We start from the raw sequence: 17,702 nt of genomic DNA, 5'->3' as shown, positions 1-17,702 counted from the left end.
TTCCTGGAACAGCCAAGTGTACAACTTGCAGGAGCCAGAGTGGGCACAAAAACCTCTGGCCTCCAAATGTCAGGGATCCGTGCTTTGCTCACTGATTGCTGCTTTCAGTCCCAGAGGTACAGACGAAGAGGCAGGTGGCCATTGTTTCTGGTCCCCCACTCTCATTGCTACAAATCCCTTCCCCCCTTCAGGGGATTTGAAGGTCCGATGCCTTTATTTCCCCCTCTTCATTTTTTGCCTCTTCCTGTTTCAGGAGCCAGACATTAAAGGCCAGGAGAGTCCACATGAAGCGCAGATAGGAGGAAAGTTAGAAAGGGACCACGCACACCCAAGGAAGGGCTCAGGGAAAAGGCGTGAGAGGGCCTGAGGTTGAGAGGCTGGGCCTCAGCACAGAGACAGCCTATGATAGTCAGACAAACAAACGAAAATAAAGTAAAATAAAAACAATAAGGAAAATCAGAAAACCCTGGGAAGGGGCAGAATTTGATTTCCAGAATCGTCACATTATTAGATGCAAGTGTCCGGTGCTCGAGGAAAAAAAAAAAAATCACAAGGCACATAAACAAACAGGAAACTAAGGCCGATTCAAAGGGAAGAAAATAGATCAACAGAAACTGTTCCCGAAAAATACCTGATGGTAGATGGGTGGGACAAAGACTTCAAAACCGCTATCTTAAAAACGCTCCAAGAGATAAGGAAGCTAAGGAAGCTGCGGAGGAAGTCCAAAGGCGATGTGTAAACAGGACGGAAATGTCAACAAGGACACAGAAAACGTAACAGGAAACGAGAAAGTGATGAGGGACTTGCTGTAAGAATTACTTTACACATTTACAGATTCTACTCTTTAATCAGAAGACAGAGATCGACAGCGTGTATAAAAACATATGGTCCAGGGGCGCCTGGGTGGCTCAGTCAGTTGAATCAAGAGTCGGACTCTTGATTTCGGCTCAGGTCATGATCCCAGGGTTGTGGGATCAAGCCCCAAGTTGGGCTCTGTGCTGACAGCATGGAGACTGCTTGGGATTCTCTCTCTCACTCTCTCTCTGCCCCTCCCCCACTTGCACATGCTATCATGCTCATGCACTCTCTCTCTCTCTCTCAAAATAAATAAATCACTTAAAAAAAAAAAACCATGTGGTCCCACTAGATGCCGTCTATAGGAAACTCACATGAAGATCCAAATACACGAACAGGTCACTTGGTACCATACACAAAAATTAACTCAAAATGGATCAGGACCTAAATGTAAGACCAAAATCAATAAACACTCTTAGAGGAAGCATAGGAGAAAAGCTTCATGACCTTGATTTGGGAATGATTTTTTGGATGTGACACCAAAAACACGGATAACAAAGGAAAAAAAGAGTCAGATTGGACTTCATGAAAATCAGAACATCCTGTGCATTAAAAGACACTATTCATGGAGTAAAAAACTGACCACAGGATGGGAGAAAGTCCTTGCAAGTCCTATATCTGATAAGGGATTAATATCCAGAATATACAGAGAACTCCTGTAACTCAGCAACAGAAAACCAAGACCAAGCAAGTCCCAAAGTGGACAGGACTTGAACAGACATTTCTCCAAAAAAGATCTACAAATGGCCAGTCGGCACGTGAAAAGATACGCAACACCGCTAATCATGTGAGAAGTGCGATTCCGAACCACAATGAGACCCCACCCCACGCCCATTAGGATGACTTCTATCAAAAAGCCAGAAAACAAGTGTTGGCGAAGATGTGGAGAAATTGGAACCTTTGTGCACAGTTGGTGGCAATAGAAGTCGGTGCAGCCGCTGCACAAAACAGGACGGTGGTTCTTCAAAAAATTCAAAGTAGAACACCATGTGACCCATAATTCCACTTCTGGCTATGTGCTCCCAGAATTCAAAGCAGGATCTCGAAAAGATATTTGTACACCCACACTCAAAGCTCCATTATTCACTATAGCTAAAATGCCAAGGAAGCCCAAGTGCTCACTGACGGGTCAGTGGAGAAGCAAAACGGGGTATATATATATAATGGGATGTTATTCAGCCTTAAAAAGGAAGGAAATTCTGTAATATGCCACAACACGGGTGAATGAATTTGTCGACCTTACGCTCTGTGGAATATGCCAGACACAAAAGGACAAATTCTATTTGAGCTCACTTACAATTTCCCACATTACTTGCGATAGAATCTGTGTCTGCCGTGATATATTTTGATTTGCCTTTTGATGTAACTTTTTACTTTTTAAAATCGTGTGTGTTTCCTTCTACAAGGTATAAACTGGTTCGTGACCCGGCAAGTTGGGTCACAGTAGATGAACTCTCAGGAACAGTCACCACCAGGAAGCAGATTGACCGAGAATCTCCTTACGTAAATGATAGCTTTTACATAATCATTGCTCACGCTATTGACGATGGTAAGTGTTGACCCAAAATTAGGCGGGAAGGTGTGTTTCCTGGCTTCCTGAGGGAAAATAATCCTAGTGACAGTCTTTCAGCCCAACCTGGAAAACTGTAAATCTTTTTATCACTACGCAGCTACTGGCACCTATTTTTTTTTAATGTTTATTTATTTTTGAGAGAGAGACAGAGTGTAAGCAGGGGAGGGGAAGAGAGAGAGGGAGACACAGAATTGGAAGCAGGCTCCGGGCTCCGAGCTGTCAGCACAGAGCCTGATGCGGGGCTCCAACTCGTGAACCGTGAGATCATCACCTGAGCTGAAGTCGGACGCTTAACCAACTGAGCCACCCAGGCGCACCCTCCTTTTTTTTTTTTTTTTTTTTTTTTAATACTGGCAACTATTTTTGATGATAATGTTTGAAATGGCAGACTAGAGGCAAATGCCATGGGAAGAGGGGCAGTATTCCTTCAGAAGATGATTTGAGTCGATGAGGAAGCCACCATTGGACCCAGTGTCTGTTCCATCTAGACATAAAGCAGCTCTTTAGCTCTTTCTCAAAGCCGGTGGTGGGTGATAAATACTTAGCACAGTGTCTCTGTACTGGGAATGGCTTATAAGCTCTGACAAGTGTGACCGTATGGGACAAATTTGTCATAAACCTGGCCGGGCAGTTCTGTGAGCGTGTTACAACACTACTGTCTCTGATCTCCCATGGCTGAACTTTTAAACCTGCTGAAACCAGGGTGCCTGGGTGGCTCAGTCGGTTGAGCGTCCGACTTCAGCTCAGTCATGATCTCACACTCTGTGAGTTCGAGCCCCGTGTCAGGCTCTGTGCTGATAGCTCAGAGCCTGGAGCCTGCTCAGGATTCCGTGTCTCCCTCCCTCTCTGCCCCTCCCCTGATCATGCTCTCTCTCTGTCTCAAAAATAAATAAAAGCATTAAAAAAAATTAAAAAAAACCCTGCAGAAACCAAAGTTGAATAAATCACAACTTTCAAATAACTTTAGTTAATTGCCTTGAAGGAAATCTGTGAATTCAAACCCGGGTTTTAAGGGAAATGTAGGTGTATATCCCATTTGCACGATTAATGAGTAGAATGTTGGTTAGGTTAGGAAGATATTAAATCTGTGTTCCTTTTTTTTTTTTTAATTCATTTTGAGTGGGAGGGGGTGTGGAAAGAGAATCCCAAGCAGGCTCTCCACTGTCAGTGCAGAGCCTCGTGTGGGGCTCGATCCCACGAACCGTGAGATCATGGACTGAGATCGGGAGAGAGATGCTTAACTGACTGAGCCCCTCTCCCGCCCCCGGGCATCCCCCAATCAGTCTTAAGTGAGGAGAAAGAAAGGGGGTCCATCTTCCAGGGATCTGAAGAAATGATGTAGTGGGTCCAGAGTACCCATTATCTGGTGTCCCCTGGTGGCTGACACTATAAAACTGTAGTGACAACCAGGATTCTGATGTGGACTCAGCCAAGATACAGACCATTTCCGTCACCACCTCACACCGTTTCACTCCTGTCCCACCCCCTTCTTGATGCCTGGCATGACCGACACCCAGAAAAACGAATGATTCTATCCCACCTGGTTCTACAAATGATTTTGGGTGGCAAGTGTTTTGTTCACGTACCCTCCCCAGAGATTCCAAATTTCCCAAAAAGCAGGAAGACAGGTCAAACACCTACTGTAAAGCTTACAACTTTGAAAGGGAAATGGAGTCAGTCTTTCTGTGGATCGGCTCTCTTCCCCGGAGGGCGGCAGGGCTCATTTTCCCGGGATTTGTGCGAGTGGAAAAGGTTCTTTCATTAACGAGCAACCCTGTCTGGAATCCCTGTGTTCCAAGGCCTCCCGCCGCAGACCGGGACGGGGACCCTGATGCTTTTCCTGTCCGACGTCAATGACAACGCCCCCGCTCTCCATCCGCATTCTCGATACATGGAGGTCTGTGAGTCTGCGGCGAACGAGACGCTCCTCCTGGAAGCGGAGGATGGCGATCTGGAGCCCTTCGCAGACCCGTTCACGTTTGAATTGGACAAGTTGTGGGGAAATGCAGAAGACACATGGAAATTGGGGGAAAATCGGGGTGAGTATTTGTTCTGGCCAAGGATAAAGGATTGAAGGCAACCTGCCTCTCACAGACACAGGCAAAAAAGGAATTTATTGGCTTATGTAACTGAGAAAGATGCCAGGTAAGCCTGTGTTCCAGCAGAACTGGGTCTAGGTGCTCAAGGGACATCCCTGGACAATGTCTGTCCTTACTGTGGCTCTGCCTTTCTCCGGGTTTCTTCATTTGCACGCAGGCTCTCCTCTGGGGTGGCAGGGTGGCTTCCGGGAGTCCTTAGGACCCATCCTAGCACCTGGCAAGAAGACGTATGTCACTGTGTGACCTGGGTCGCCTGCTGGGAGTTGGGAAGGGCAGATATGTGGACTGGCTGGTTCTGAGTCCACGCAGAACCGTGCTGGGATCTGGGCTTTATACCTCCTGACCCACCTGGGCTGAGGGTTCCGGAGGTGCGGCTCTCCCAAAGGGAAACGGGGGTGCTGTTACCGGGAGGAACCACTGGCATCCATTGTCAACATTCTCCTTTGAGCTTCTAGCAGCGTATCTGCAGAATGGCGCATGTCTTTTAGTTGCCACTGTGAGCTCATGTTTATGGTTCCCAGACCCAGAGTGTGTAGGGAAACACTGAACTTTTTCCCACAAGAGCTCTGGCCTTTGCCCTTGGCTTCCGGGAGTTACTCTCTAGGCCGTTGGGACGTCCTGCCTGAAAGGAGTGTTTCTGCTTACCTGGGGTCTTGTGCCAATCGGAGAGGAACACTGGGATTTAGGGTGGACGCTATGGGTCCTGTGGGCATCCGGCCGTCTCCAAAAATGCTGGGGCCGGAGGTCAGCCGTACGGGTGGCCGGCCAGGTTTACATGACTGAGTCTTGAGAAAGATTCTGGACACAAGGCTCAGTGAGCTTTCCTGGTTGGCCTTGCTCCAAGAATGTTGTCACTTACCTACGCGGGAAGTGACGCCATCCTGACAGATACAGAAAGTGACACCGTCCTGACTCCACGGATACTTCTCTGGACTCTGCCCTATGTGCTTCCTGCCCTGACTGATTTTAATCTCTATCCGCTTGCTGTGATAAACCATAACTACGAGCACACAGCCTTCAGTGAGTTCTACGGGTCCTTGGAGAAAATGTTCAAACCTGAGCCTGGTTGAGAAGCCGCGGACTTGTAGCAGGTGTCACAAGTGGGGGTGGTCTTGGTGACTGTTCCCTCTCACTTCGAAGTTGGCTAACTTTTGTACAGAGCCTTGGCACATGGTAGGCACTTAGTAAATACCTGCTGAGCAGATAAGCAAATGAACGAGTGAATTGCACGCAAGGTCCGTTTCCTTTTGCAGGTCGGTCAGTTGAACTTTGGATGTCGAGAAGCCTCCCGCCTGGGAATTACTCAGTGCCACTTTTCATCAGAGACAAACAGGGACTTTCCCGGAAGCAGACCGTCCACGTGAGGGTCTGTTCCTGCCCTGATGGAGTCACATGTGCGGAGCCGTCGGTCACAGGAGCTGGGCTCCTCGTGGGGGCCCTGGTCCCTCCCTTTGCAGCGTTCGTGGCTCTAGCAGGTCAGTGGTCTGCGGAACTGTCCTCGGGATGCGGCTCCTCTCCCCGGCCTGTCAGCCGGCAGTGTGGAGTCCTCCCTCCGGGGCGGGGAGCGGAAGATGGCAGAGATCAGTGGGATGCCTTGAGAATGACCCCTAGGCTCATCGGAGTCACGGACTCAGATCAGACTTTCCCGACCTGGTCGGACATGCTGCCTGTCTGGCGAGAGCAGCTTCTATTCAGCCGGCGGCTGTTGATAGCAACGGAGCCCGTAGACGAACGCTATGCTTTGCAGTAACGCCGGGGGCCACAGTGTACAGATATCTAGGCTCCTGGGCTGGGAGGAGGCTGACGAGGACGATATTATCGATCGCATGGTATGAATCGATTCAACCAATAGTGATCTGGCACCTGCTCGGGCCCCAGGCTGCACTAGTCCTACAGCTACAGAGACGATCGCGGCCCAGTTTGGCCGTGTCCACTCATGGCCGAGTTGCAAGTTATCAGAACCAGAGCCCGTCAAAACCCCCGTCCGACTCATTGCCCTGCCTGGTCTCATTGTAGTGGCTCTGCTGTTCCTGCTGCGGTGCTGCTGTGGCTCCGGAGCCACGGGGCACGGACAGTCTGTCCCACGTGACCAAGGCCAGCAGACGCTGATCGTGTGTAACATTGAGAGCAAAGCCATCTCGACCCAGGTAACGGGGCCTCACGCGCCGTGTTTCATGCTGGTGACGTCCGCAGTTCACAAGGCACACCTTCCCATTCATCGTGCCTTCTCTCACCTCTTCAAACTCACGCATGTGTGAGTGGAAAATGGGCAAAAAAAAAAAAAAAAATCCCGTGAAAATTGTCCAGCTCAACTACACCGATTTCTTGCATTAGGTCGGTCATTGTCAACCAGGGGCAATTCAGCCCCCCACCGGGGGACGCGTGGCGATGTCCGGAGACGATTCTGATGGTCGTAACGGGTTGGGCTGGGGAGACGTGTTTTTGGCTTCCAGGGGGTGGGGGGAGGCCAGGGCGGCTCCCGAATGTCCTCCAGTGCACAGGACAGGGAGGGGGCTGGCCGAGGTGCCAGCCGCGCTGAGGTGCAGAAGCCTTGCTTAGAGGCAGACGGTGTCTGCCGCGTGGAGCTTCTCTACATGGAGAGTGTGTGAGGCTCACCCGTGAACCGCCTGGGGCAGGGGTGAGGCACAACCCGGCCCTCCGCCCTCTCCCGGCCGAGGCTGGGCACCGAGCTCACCAGCCTGGCAGGGACTTCTCATTCTCTTCGTCACAGCGAGCGCGCCATTCACCCTCACGTCCTCACCTGCGCACCAGGGATGGCCAAGTCCACCTTAGAGACCGGCTGTGGATCAAGCAAGACCTGCCCGTGGAAGCTTCTCACCCTCCCCAAGACACAAGGCGATCGGCAGGTGACTGTTGGGTTTGCAAAGCTGCTGCCGCCGCCGCTGACCTTGCCGGGTGTCGTCACAGCAGCCCTGGGCTGGGGTCGGCCGGGCAGCGCAAGGAAGGCGCTGCGAGCTCTCCTGCCTCACTTCACCTGGAAGTGGTGGTTGATCTAAAAACCGAAAGCCAAGAAACGCGCGGAGGGAGCACCACCCTTCCTGCGCGGGGGACACGGGACGCCCCATCTTGCTCTCATCTCGGATCTCCACCCACAACTTTCTCCTGGGACAACAAGAGACTTGTCGCGCCAAGTGAGCCGTCTTTGGGAAAAGACAGTCCAATTCACTTTGGCCACGTGCTTGAGTAAACAGGGAGATGTTCTCAGAAGTGATGGGTGGTTGGAGAAGCTGGCGGTGACCCAGACCCCTCGGCTTCTTCTCACATTTGCTCTTCCTTCCTGGCGTGAGGGAAAGGGAAGCGACTGCCTTGGGCCATGGTGTGGGTGCACCTGCCTGTGCGCCCACAAAGGACTTCTCTGAGCCCTCCCGGGGTGGGGTCGAGAAGGCAGGAGGTATGGTACAAACTCTCCAGTACACACAGCACGGCCCAACCCCGGGGGCCCCGAGAGCGTCGCCGCGAGCCTTGGAAGAGAATGAGCTTTGGACTCTGAGGCCCCATCACAACAGTCTTTTTCACCATCATTTCCTGTGAGACACAGAACAAGAAACTCTGCCTCCTGACCAGCAGTTCCGAAGCCGTGGTCTGGATTTACGGGATAGGTGTATTTTCCAGAGTCGGGATGTTTCCTGTGAGGGTGTTGATCCGTGTTTGGGATGTTAGTCCTTGCTCTCTGCCTTTATTTCTGCCGTCTGTAATTTCAACCCCGTCATATTTCTTTCCGTGTGCCCACAGGGAAGGTCAGATGTCAGGGATCAGATGTCAGTCTGGTTGCTAAACACAGCGGGGGCGGAGGCTGAGCTCGGTGCTCAGGTAAGCACGGCCCATCGGCTGCTTGGGTTTAGACGGAGGGTGGCTCTGCGGAGGGTTCCTGCGGCAGGGAGCCCCCAGCCCACATCCCTCACGCCCCTCTGCGAGCCCGCTCCGTGCCTGCCTGCCCCCTGCCTCACCCGCAAAGCCCTGTGACTCCACTCGGCCTAACAGGTCAGCAGCATCCGGTGACCCCACGCCCAGATTTCAGCCTCAGCAGTGCCACCTTCACGACCTTCTGCCACACGCACATGCCACCCGTGCCGGTGTCCTTTTTACAATATTTCTTTCTCTCAGTGGATTTCTGTCCGGATAAAGCACGTTTCTTTAAACAGGAAATCCTATATTTCAACGGTAAACAAAAAACTAGTTTTACCTGTACGAACAGCCGAGAAGTGGAAAATAGATAGAATTGAACTAGAACCCCGTAACTCTGGGTAGAAAATGCCACCTGCCAAAGGCTCAGGTCTCTGAAGAAGGCAGAGACGGGAGAGCCACGCTGTCACTGGGTGGAGACCCCCCCCCCCCCTGCCCCCGATGCCATCAGGAGTGTGGATGAGGAGTCAGAGGGGGAAACATCGTCTCACCCTGCAACTCAACGTCATTTAAACCCGTGTTCCCAAACCGGCCAAATCTTCCCTTCTCTACGTGATAGATGATCCGACTTCAAAGACAGCGAGTTAAATCCGGGCTGCCATAAATTATTGAGCAGGTGCTTGGCTGGGGGTGAGCAGGGGCCGGTCCACGGGCATCCCGCCCACCAATCCATGCCCCTGGGGGAGGAGGACTGCTCCTTCTCTCTTGCACACCTTGCACACCGATACCGTGTGAGCTGCGTCGGGGGGCCTGTCAGCTTCCAGAGGCCGGAAGCATTGAGCGTGTCCTAGGCATGCACCCTGCAGGCCCCACCCGCTGACTCTTTCCCAGAACCCCCGGGGGAGGGTGATCGAGGCCTGCCGCTTCTGCTTCTCCATGTGCCTCTGGGTTCCTTTCACCCAGAAAGTGTAAGTCCTGCAAATAGTAACTTCCCCTGTGGTGACGGGTTAAATACAGTGCCATTCACACACCTTCCCTCAGTCAAGGTGTCACGTATGATTTATTGGGTAACCTGATATGTTAAAATCATAGCAAAGCATGAGCTTTGTTAAAGCCACCCTTAAGATCCACACCCTGCTTTATTCTCTTGGAAATTTTGTTTCACCATCGAAGGGCCTAACAGAATAACAGACACCCAAAGCAGAAAGTGCCGACAGCCCCACCCTTGAATCCAGCTTCATTGGTCTGTGTCACTGGCTAGGTCTTGTGCACGCACACCCTTGGTTTTCGGGCCTCTGCTGCACCACGGATGGAATGTTCCAGTCCCCGCCTACAGTCATGGTGGGCCACCTGCTCTGTCCCCAGCTCTGCTCTTGCATTTTTCCACCTTTCTCTCCCCTTCCACCCCCCTTCTCCTCACACTAGCTTCTATCTGCGCATGAGCATAGTGTGAGGGAAAGGTGCGGAAGGACGCACACGCGCGCTCTGCTTGCAGCCGGGGGGAAATGCGTCGTCTTCCGAGAAAATCAACATCCGCCTCCCCCGCCCCCCAGGATGCACACGACGTGCTCGCACCTGCGTCAAGAACAGCAGAGCAGGAATACTTTGTCTTGGGGACTTCAGCGCATTACAGAGGCTCACTGCCTGTTGCGGTAAGAACCCCTAATGTTTGACAGTTGGCTCCCTTGAGAGGCAGCCCTTGTAGAAGATTCTGTGTCGCGGGTAGAACAAACACAGTCAATGAAAAGCTTCTCACTTACCTAACTAGCTATGGTTATTGTTGGCTGTTAAGAGTTGTGGTTTGATAGTTTTGATCAAATATGATGCTTCTTTTTAGAACACCCACAAAGAAATACATTTTCTTGTGTCTATCTAAGGGTACCTGAGATAACCCATAAGACTGCAAACACGTGGCTTTGGCCCCAATCACATTTCAGCCCTCCTGCCGACTGAGCCCTGACATCCTCCTGCATCGTGTCTTCATGCCCTCTATGTACAAATTCTAGAACTATTGCTTTGATTTTTGGAATGATTTTTCTTGGGCGGGGGGAGGGGGGAGCCCGGCTGGCTCAGTCAGTGGAGCACGTGACTCTAGATCTTAGGGTTGTCGAGTTCGATCCCCATGTTGGGCGAGGGGCCTTAAAAAGTGGTTTTTCTGAAATCATGTGGCTTGGAAGAAATTATAAAAATAGACCAGAGAGTTTCTGTGTACACTTTCACTCAGCTTCCCCCAAAGATAACACGACCATAACATTTTGTCAAAACCAGAAAACTGACTTTGGTACAGCACTATTGTTTTTAAATTTGTATTTAATGTTTATTTTTGAGAGAGAGAGAGAGAGAGAGAGAGAGCAGGCACAACTGGGGGAGGAGCAAAGAGCGAGGGAGAGAGAGAATCCCAAGCAGGCTCCACACTGTCTGCGCAGAGTCCGATGTGGGGCTTGAACTCAGGAACCATGAGATCATGACCTGAGCCGAAATCAAGAGTCAGACGCTTAACCAACTGAGCCACCCACGTGCCCCGGTACAACACTACTAATACGGGTCTCAAATAGAGACCTTATTTGGACTTCACCAGCATAACTAGGTACGACTTTAACAAAAAATGTACAGTTTTGACGACAACTAAAAGAGGTATTCAAGGTCCAAAAAGCCACAATTTCTATGATGGAAAACTTCTAAAAAAGAATTCATGATCTCTATCATTTCATTCTCTTTTCTCAGGCTGTGTTTGGGCCAAGATAAAAACGTGCTGTTCTTTTTTGCACAAAGATGATGCCGTGGACCCACCCTTGAGTGGGCTTGTGTATTTGTGAACGTGCCCCTCTAACCCTGGAAGGGCTGGCTTCGTGGGCCTGGACCTGGCCGGTCACACGGGGCCCTGTGCTCACAAGGGCCCCGTGCCTGGTTTAAAGCCCTGTTGTCACCACCTTGAAAGTCTTACCGTTTGGACAAGGGGCCCACGTTTTCATTTTGCAGCGGGCCCTGCAAAAAGTGTAGCCGGTTCTGGGTCCCAGGGATGAATGTGCCTCATACGCAGATGTTGAGCCTACGCCCATGGCGCAAAGCGAGCCTTCCTTGGGCCTTCCTAGACCAAAGATGGGGCTTGAAAATCTCACGTTTTCATCCTCCCTCTCCACAAAGCACCATGTAGCTGGCTTGTGGATTTTTGCTATGGACAACAACATTGCCATCACTGGAATTGTTATACCTGTAGTACAAAAGTTAGAAGCGAAGTGATTGCAAGAATGTCTAGGTACACGTTTGCATCCTTGGAAAATTAATATGAAGCCAATAGACGTTCCATCCGTGTTACTTTTCCTTTACTGATTTGTGTATTTTTCATCCTTTTTAAAATTAAGGGTTGTGACATGCCTTTCGAGCCAAGAGGCACGAGGAACAAATATTCTACTCCCGTAAGTACAGATGGATGTGTCACCAGGGAGAGGGTCCCCTTACCTTGCTAACAGCTGTGGAAAGCCCTGAAAATTGGAAATTTGAGAAATTCTGCCCAACACCCAAATGAACGAAAAGGAGGCGTGAGTGTGGAGAATGAATTCGAAATAAGTAAAAAAACCACACATCTAGACTTGGAAGCACAGAGTTTTTCAGTCCCTGGCAAATTCCTTTTGCTGCCGAGTTGCTAAGAACTTGGCCAAGGACCGAATATTCTTTTGCCATCCTCTTCACAGGCTTACAGAAGTTTTGAGCGAAGAGGGCCCCAGAGGCCCTCTGGTTCGTTTTGTTCCTAGACCTTACTAGCAGCAAAATTCTCCTGGTTCATCTAAGATCCTGGGAAGAATGCCATTATAAGTAAAACAGATAAGGGAGGCTTCTTATTAATACCCACTTTGAGTATGCGGACACTCACAACGTAGACCCATTGCCAGAGCAATCAGTGGAAGCAGTGGTTCTGCTGAAAAACAAAAAATACAAGCGAGACGTTGTGGGTGAAGAATGCAAAATCATGTTATCCCAGCACCTGATTCATTGCCCCACATTGTTGTAAATCGGTTGTTAAAATATCAAGAAAATCTGAATTTACGCCAACAGGCAGTTTCAAATATTAAGTTTCTAGGTAGATCGATTTATAGCATCAATATCTCCTTTGATTAAGCAAACAGGAGATGAACATTTCATCCAAGTTCATGAAAGCAAATTGTGACACTTTTGCTTTTATGAACATGTTGGGGGAGGACTCAATTAAAAAGACGTAAACGATTTTCCATTATATTATAAAAATAGCATTCAATAATATGTTCAAATAACGTGCACATAGTTAAAATGAAATTCAAGCACTCTCGCTGGAGTGTCCTGGGGGAGTCGTGGCCCCGGGGACACAGGCTGAAGCCAGTGACTCAGTGCGAGGCCGGGAAGCTGTCCTGTTGGTGAGGGCGGGGGCACATGCTGTCTGCGCTAGGGCAGAATGGCCCCGAGTCTCGCTGGAGACGGAGAAGGACCAGTGTCCGACCAGTGAGCGCCTGGTGAAGGGCCCGGGTGGCAGGAGAGGTCTCTATCTCCAGGAGCCAAACCTGGCACAGCATCCCCAGCCAGCGCCCTCGTCGGGGCCACGGGTCCTCAGCACTGTTTGTAGCCGTCCACACTTGCTCTCTGGCTAAGTGAGTTTAGTTCGGGTCAGTCGGTGTGATGTGGCAGGTAGGCAGATATGTGTGTAGATGGGTGTGTGTGTGTGTGTATACATGTGTGTGTGTTACACATGAACTTGTACAACTTATATCCTATGTGGACATGTGAGGTTTTATATATACATGAAATTGTCCCAGACTTTCCCATTTTTCACACGCTTCTCTGGACCGCCACAAGTACCCCTGCCCTCAGGGATGGCCGGGAGTCACGTCAGTGTCTTAAAACACAAATCGTATGGAATTGCGTCCAGTTTAAAACTTCCCGACGGCCTCCCGCCGCACTTGGGAAACAGCCCGCAGCCTTGTGGCCCAGGGTCCTCTGGGATGTTCCGCTCACCCCTGGCCTCCACCTGCCGCTCGGGCTCCAGTCTCTCCGTGCTCCCCCTGGACTGCGGGCCTCTGCTGGGCCTTCCACCTGGAAGGCCCTCCTCCTCGGTGGCCCTGGTGTTCCTTCCTCCCGCTCCCCCTCCTCCCGAGAGGCCTCCCTGGCCCCGGCTGGGCGGGGTCCCCCTCACCGCTGCTCCCCAGCGCCTCACTCTTGTTCCTCTTCGCCCTCGGGTGCTCCCCTGCACCTGTGTGAGCACGGGAGCGAGGCCGCCTTGCTCTCGTGCCCCAGGCGCCTTGCCTGCCTGGCCCCAAGCGGCCCCGACTCCCATGATTCAGTTGTGCAAGCTGCAGGCTTAGCGCGCTTCCCCACCGCGGTGCCCCAGCCGTTGCCAGGCCCGAAGCCCCAGACCCGCAGACACTTGCCAAGTGAGTGAAGGGTGCCCGCCCACCACTGAGAGCCAGGACCAGCTCTTCCAGAATCATCTGCTCACTGAACCTACCTGAACCAAACCTGAGTTTGCAAACCTACCTAAAGCCTGCTGGCTGGTCCTGCCGGGGCTCCCTTCCCCAGCCCCCCAGAGCCGCTGCATTGAAAGGTCCAGCATAGGGGCGCCTGGGTGGCGCAGCCGGTTGAGCGTCCGACTTCAGCCAGGTCACGATCTCGCGGTCCGTGAGTTCGAGCCCTGCGTCGGGCTCTGGGCTGATGGCTCAGAGCCTGGAGCCTGTTTCCGATTCTGTGTCTCCCTCTCTCTCTGCCCCTCCCCCGTTCACGCTCTGTCTCTCTCTGTCCCAAAAATAAATAAAAAACGTTGAAAAAAAAAAAAAAAAGAACTGCTTGAAAGGTCCAGCATCGGCACCTGCCGGGCCTCCCCTCTCTCCCAACGCTCAAATAGGGGACATGTGTGCACACAGTCCTTGGCCTGCCAGTCCCTGGGGTGGCCCTCCGGCTGGGAGGTGGCCCCGTCCCTGCCGGGCAGCGGAGGTCGGGAAGGTGAAGGGCCCCCCTCACTGGTGTTGGGGTTCTGCTGGTTGGCTTCGCAGGTGTACCGGGATGCCGTGGTGCCCAGACGATGCCCGGAAGCGAGCGCGGGGACGATGGCGGAGACCCTGAGCCAGGTGGGAAAGGCTTCCTTTTGTCAGTGTGGCTTCCGCTTCTGCCTCTGACTCCAGGTCCCTGGACCCTGTTTGGTGAAGCCGAGTGATGCTCCCCTGGCCGTGAGGATGGGTGGCAGGCAGGGCGGCGCCACTGTGGCTTGAGGAACCAGACCTTGGCGCTCCACAGTCACCGCCTGGGGCCTGCCCTGTGTCAGGTCCCTCTGGGGCCCGGCCAGTCCCTGGGGTGGGAGCTCCGCACCTCGGTGAGGCCCCGAGGCCACAGGGAGCGTGGTCCCTCCCCAGCCCAGCGGACGGACAAAACCACAAATACTTTATGTCTCCAAGTCTGGAAGTGAAGGCACACGGTCCCGGCGCCTTTGGGAGGGGGCCGAGTGTCCCGCACGGTCCTGGCTGCGTCCCGAGGTGTCATCGGCCCCGCTGCGGGCGGGGAGGACGGGGAATGGGCCACCCAGACCGCAGCGTCTGCCCGTCTCTCCCTGTGGGGACAGGGCCGCGTCACGCCTGACACGTGGTGGCCATGGATGGAGGACAGAGCGGGTGACGGGTGCTCAGACCCAAGGCTGGACCGGGGGCCGCCGAGGGCCCTCTCCTTGAATGGCCACCCCCAGCTTTGAGCAACGTCCAGGGGGCCCCCCATCCGCCCGCCTGCAGGGAGACCCGAGCGAGCGGCTCACTGCACACCCGGCGGATAGAGTCACCGGCACCTGGGGACGGTCACGTGGCATCTGGCAGCCCCCAGTGGCACACAGCTGCACCCAGGGGGCCGTGGGGACGGGCCAGAGGTCCAGCCCGGGTCGTCCTCCATCCTCCAGGCAGGAAGGCGGCCTGTGTTGGGTACGAGCCCGGAGCGCTGTGCTCGGTGGAATCGGTGGAGGAAAACAGACGAAAGGCCTGGTTCCTTCCCCGATGAGCCTTCTGCCTTAGTTGGGGCTTGATGGTGAACTGTTGATCTTGCGGGGCCTCTGAAATCGCTGCATCAGGGCCCAGGGGCGCTGCCGCGTCGTCAGCCTCGGGGGTTTTGAGCCTGCACAGCGCGGACCCCGCTGCGGGTTGTCATTCATGATCCCTCCAGCGCCCCTGGGGGGACGTGAGGGGACCGGTGAGGCCTCGGCCAGAGCGTGTGCACGTCGCCAGCTGGAGGCGCTTCCTTTCCTCCCCCGCCCCCCCGCCCCCCGGGGTGGTGGCCAGACGGTGACCACAGTCCCCGAGCGAGCGGGCGCGGGCAGGGGCCTACCTGTGGGCGCCTGTGGACATGGGGCTGAGACGCTGCGTCTCCCTCTGAACACAGAGCCTGGGAGGGGCTCCCGTGAGCCCCAGGAAGCTGGGTACAGCGGGGAGCTTGGGGACAGGGATGGTGTCCAGGACCCCTCCATTCCTCTTTCCGGCCTTCTCCCGCCTCCTCCTCGGGCTCTGGGCCCTCTGGTTCTGAACGTCCCCGTGCCCTCTGTGAGCTCGCCCACTCAGGATCTGCCACTAAACCCGCTCCCACCTGGGCTGACGTGGCTCAGGTCCAGACGGCACCCTCCCCGAGGTGCTGGAAAGCAAGCAGGTGGGAGTCTGTCCGGCAAACATTTAGTGAGTCTCTCGGGCCAGAACAAGCCAGAGAAGTCTTCGCAGAGAGATGCCTTGGGCCCTGAAGGATGAGCGGGAGTTTGCTCAGTGGAGGCTGGCAGGTGGGGGCGGGACAGCAGGAGCCACGAGGAGGGGCATCGGGGTGCGGGTGGCGAGGCTCACCCAAGGGGTCAAGGCAGGGGTTGGGGGGGGAGCCAGGACGCGCAGACCGAGAGCTCGCCACGGTTCCCTCCGGGAGAGCAGCTGGGGAGCGGGAGGGCGGTCTCCTTCCCCTCGGCTGCCGTTTCTGAGGCTGTAGAAACTTCTGAGACAGCCGGGGACAAAGAACAGCGTGCCATTAACACTGCACTGGGGCAGTCCCCCCCCCCACCTTCCCCTCCCCAACCCCCCCGGCCCCCCGTGGACCCTGGAGAAAACGGACGGCGTGTGGAAGGACCTGGCACTTACCTTCTCTTCCCCTGGCTTTTCTCCAGAAGCTCTGTGGTGTTGACGCCCTAGCAGGTGACACTGGTCACCGGCCTCACATCTACGCGGAGGAGGGAGAGTGCGAAGGAGCGGAAAGCCTCAGTTCTCTTGCCTGCTCGGAACCGGACTCGGGCTTCAAAGGCTGCTCCGCTTGAAGAAACGTATGCCGAGTCAGGTGGTCCTGCCTAAAACAGCCCATTTTGGACAACTGGGATAATTCGTGGAGGGTATCCAAGGGAGTTCACCTGCTATGCTAGTCAAGGGACTTTTCTTCTCCCCAACCCTCCTCCTAGTCCTAAACTAAGGGTAAACTGTGAGGCTGGATTCTGATATTTTCAGACCAGGCATCTTGAGCCAAAGCAAAACAACAGGTTATGCTTTTTTATAAATGTGACTCGTCAGATTTTTTTTTTTAAGAGAGACTCCCTCCTTCTGTTAACAGCCCAGCTCTGAGGGGAAATGAAATGATAATTTATAGATTAGCCAACAATTTTGTGGCAACAGGTTAATACTGGGGGGAAATGTAAACTAGATAGTTTTTAGTGATTATTTCTATAAGTATAATTCTGCTTCAGTTTAAGTAAAAAAAATAGATAAATAGGGAAATGTTTTTGGAATATCTGTGAGCAGTATTTTTAGTGATGGTCAAAAAACAAATACTGGTTCCTTTGCACTTCTTGAGTAAAGAAATATGTTATCGTAAGACAAAGGATTATGGTTATCACTTTATAAGCTGTACATACTTTAAAACATGAATAGGTATAATTTAACTTGTATTTATTACATATGAAAGAATTTATATACATATGTAACAGAATTTAGTAGCCATGGAATGAATACATTCCAATTAGATTTTATCTTTAAGCAAAACTCAAACTTGGGACACATGGGTGCCTCATTCGGTTGAGTGCCTGACTCTGATTTTGGCTCAGGTCATGATCCCAGAGTTGTGGGATCGAGCTCCGAGTTGGGCTTTGTGTAAGTATGGAGCCTGCTTAAGCTTCTCTCTCCCTCTCCCTGCCTGTACTCCTCGTGCCCTATCTCTCCCTCTCTTAAAATAAATAAAATAAACTTAAAAAAAAAGAAATATTACAAAAACCCCCAAACTGAGTTTTTACTTGTCTACTTACTGCTAGTTTAAGTGTGTGTGTGTGAGTGTGTGTGTGGGGGGGAGGCTAGTTTCTT

The 17,702-nt window shown here is 52.7% G+C and overlaps 1 protein-coding gene across 1 annotated transcript in view; it reads left to right on the top strand.

Moving 5' to 3' along the window:
• CDH26 (cadherin 26) overlaps positions 1–17,441 on the top strand; it is a 42,134-nt gene extending 24,693 nt beyond the window's left edge. Inside the window, exons 10-18 of the mRNA XM_043553545.1 lie at positions 2,262–2,404; positions 4,228–4,467; positions 5,781–6,002; positions 6,544–6,674; positions 8,281–8,358; positions 9,945–10,043; positions 11,754–11,807; positions 14,406–14,480; positions 16,526–17,441. Of these exons, the coding sequence (XP_043409480.1) occupies positions 2,262–2,404; positions 4,228–4,467; positions 5,781–6,002; positions 6,544–6,674; positions 8,281–8,358; positions 9,945–10,043; positions 11,754–11,807; positions 14,406–14,480; positions 16,526–16,672 (1,189 nt within the window). The 3' untranslated portion in view covers positions 16,673–17,441. The remainder of the gene's footprint in view (positions 1–2,261; positions 2,405–4,227; positions 4,468–5,780; positions 6,003–6,543; positions 6,675–8,280; positions 8,359–9,944; positions 10,044–11,753; positions 11,808–14,405; positions 14,481–16,525) is intronic.
• Positions 17,442–17,702: the final 261 nt, after the last annotated feature.

The sequence above is a fragment of the Prionailurus bengalensis genome, chromosome A3, assembly GCF_016509475.1.
Source record: "Prionailurus bengalensis isolate Pbe53 chromosome A3, Fcat_Pben_1.1_paternal_pri, whole genome shotgun sequence".
Lineage (NCBI taxonomy): Eukaryota > Metazoa > Chordata > Mammalia > Carnivora > Felidae > Prionailurus > Prionailurus bengalensis.
Note: the sequence above shows the minus strand (reverse complement) of the source record. Positions and strands in the feature narration are given on the sequence as shown.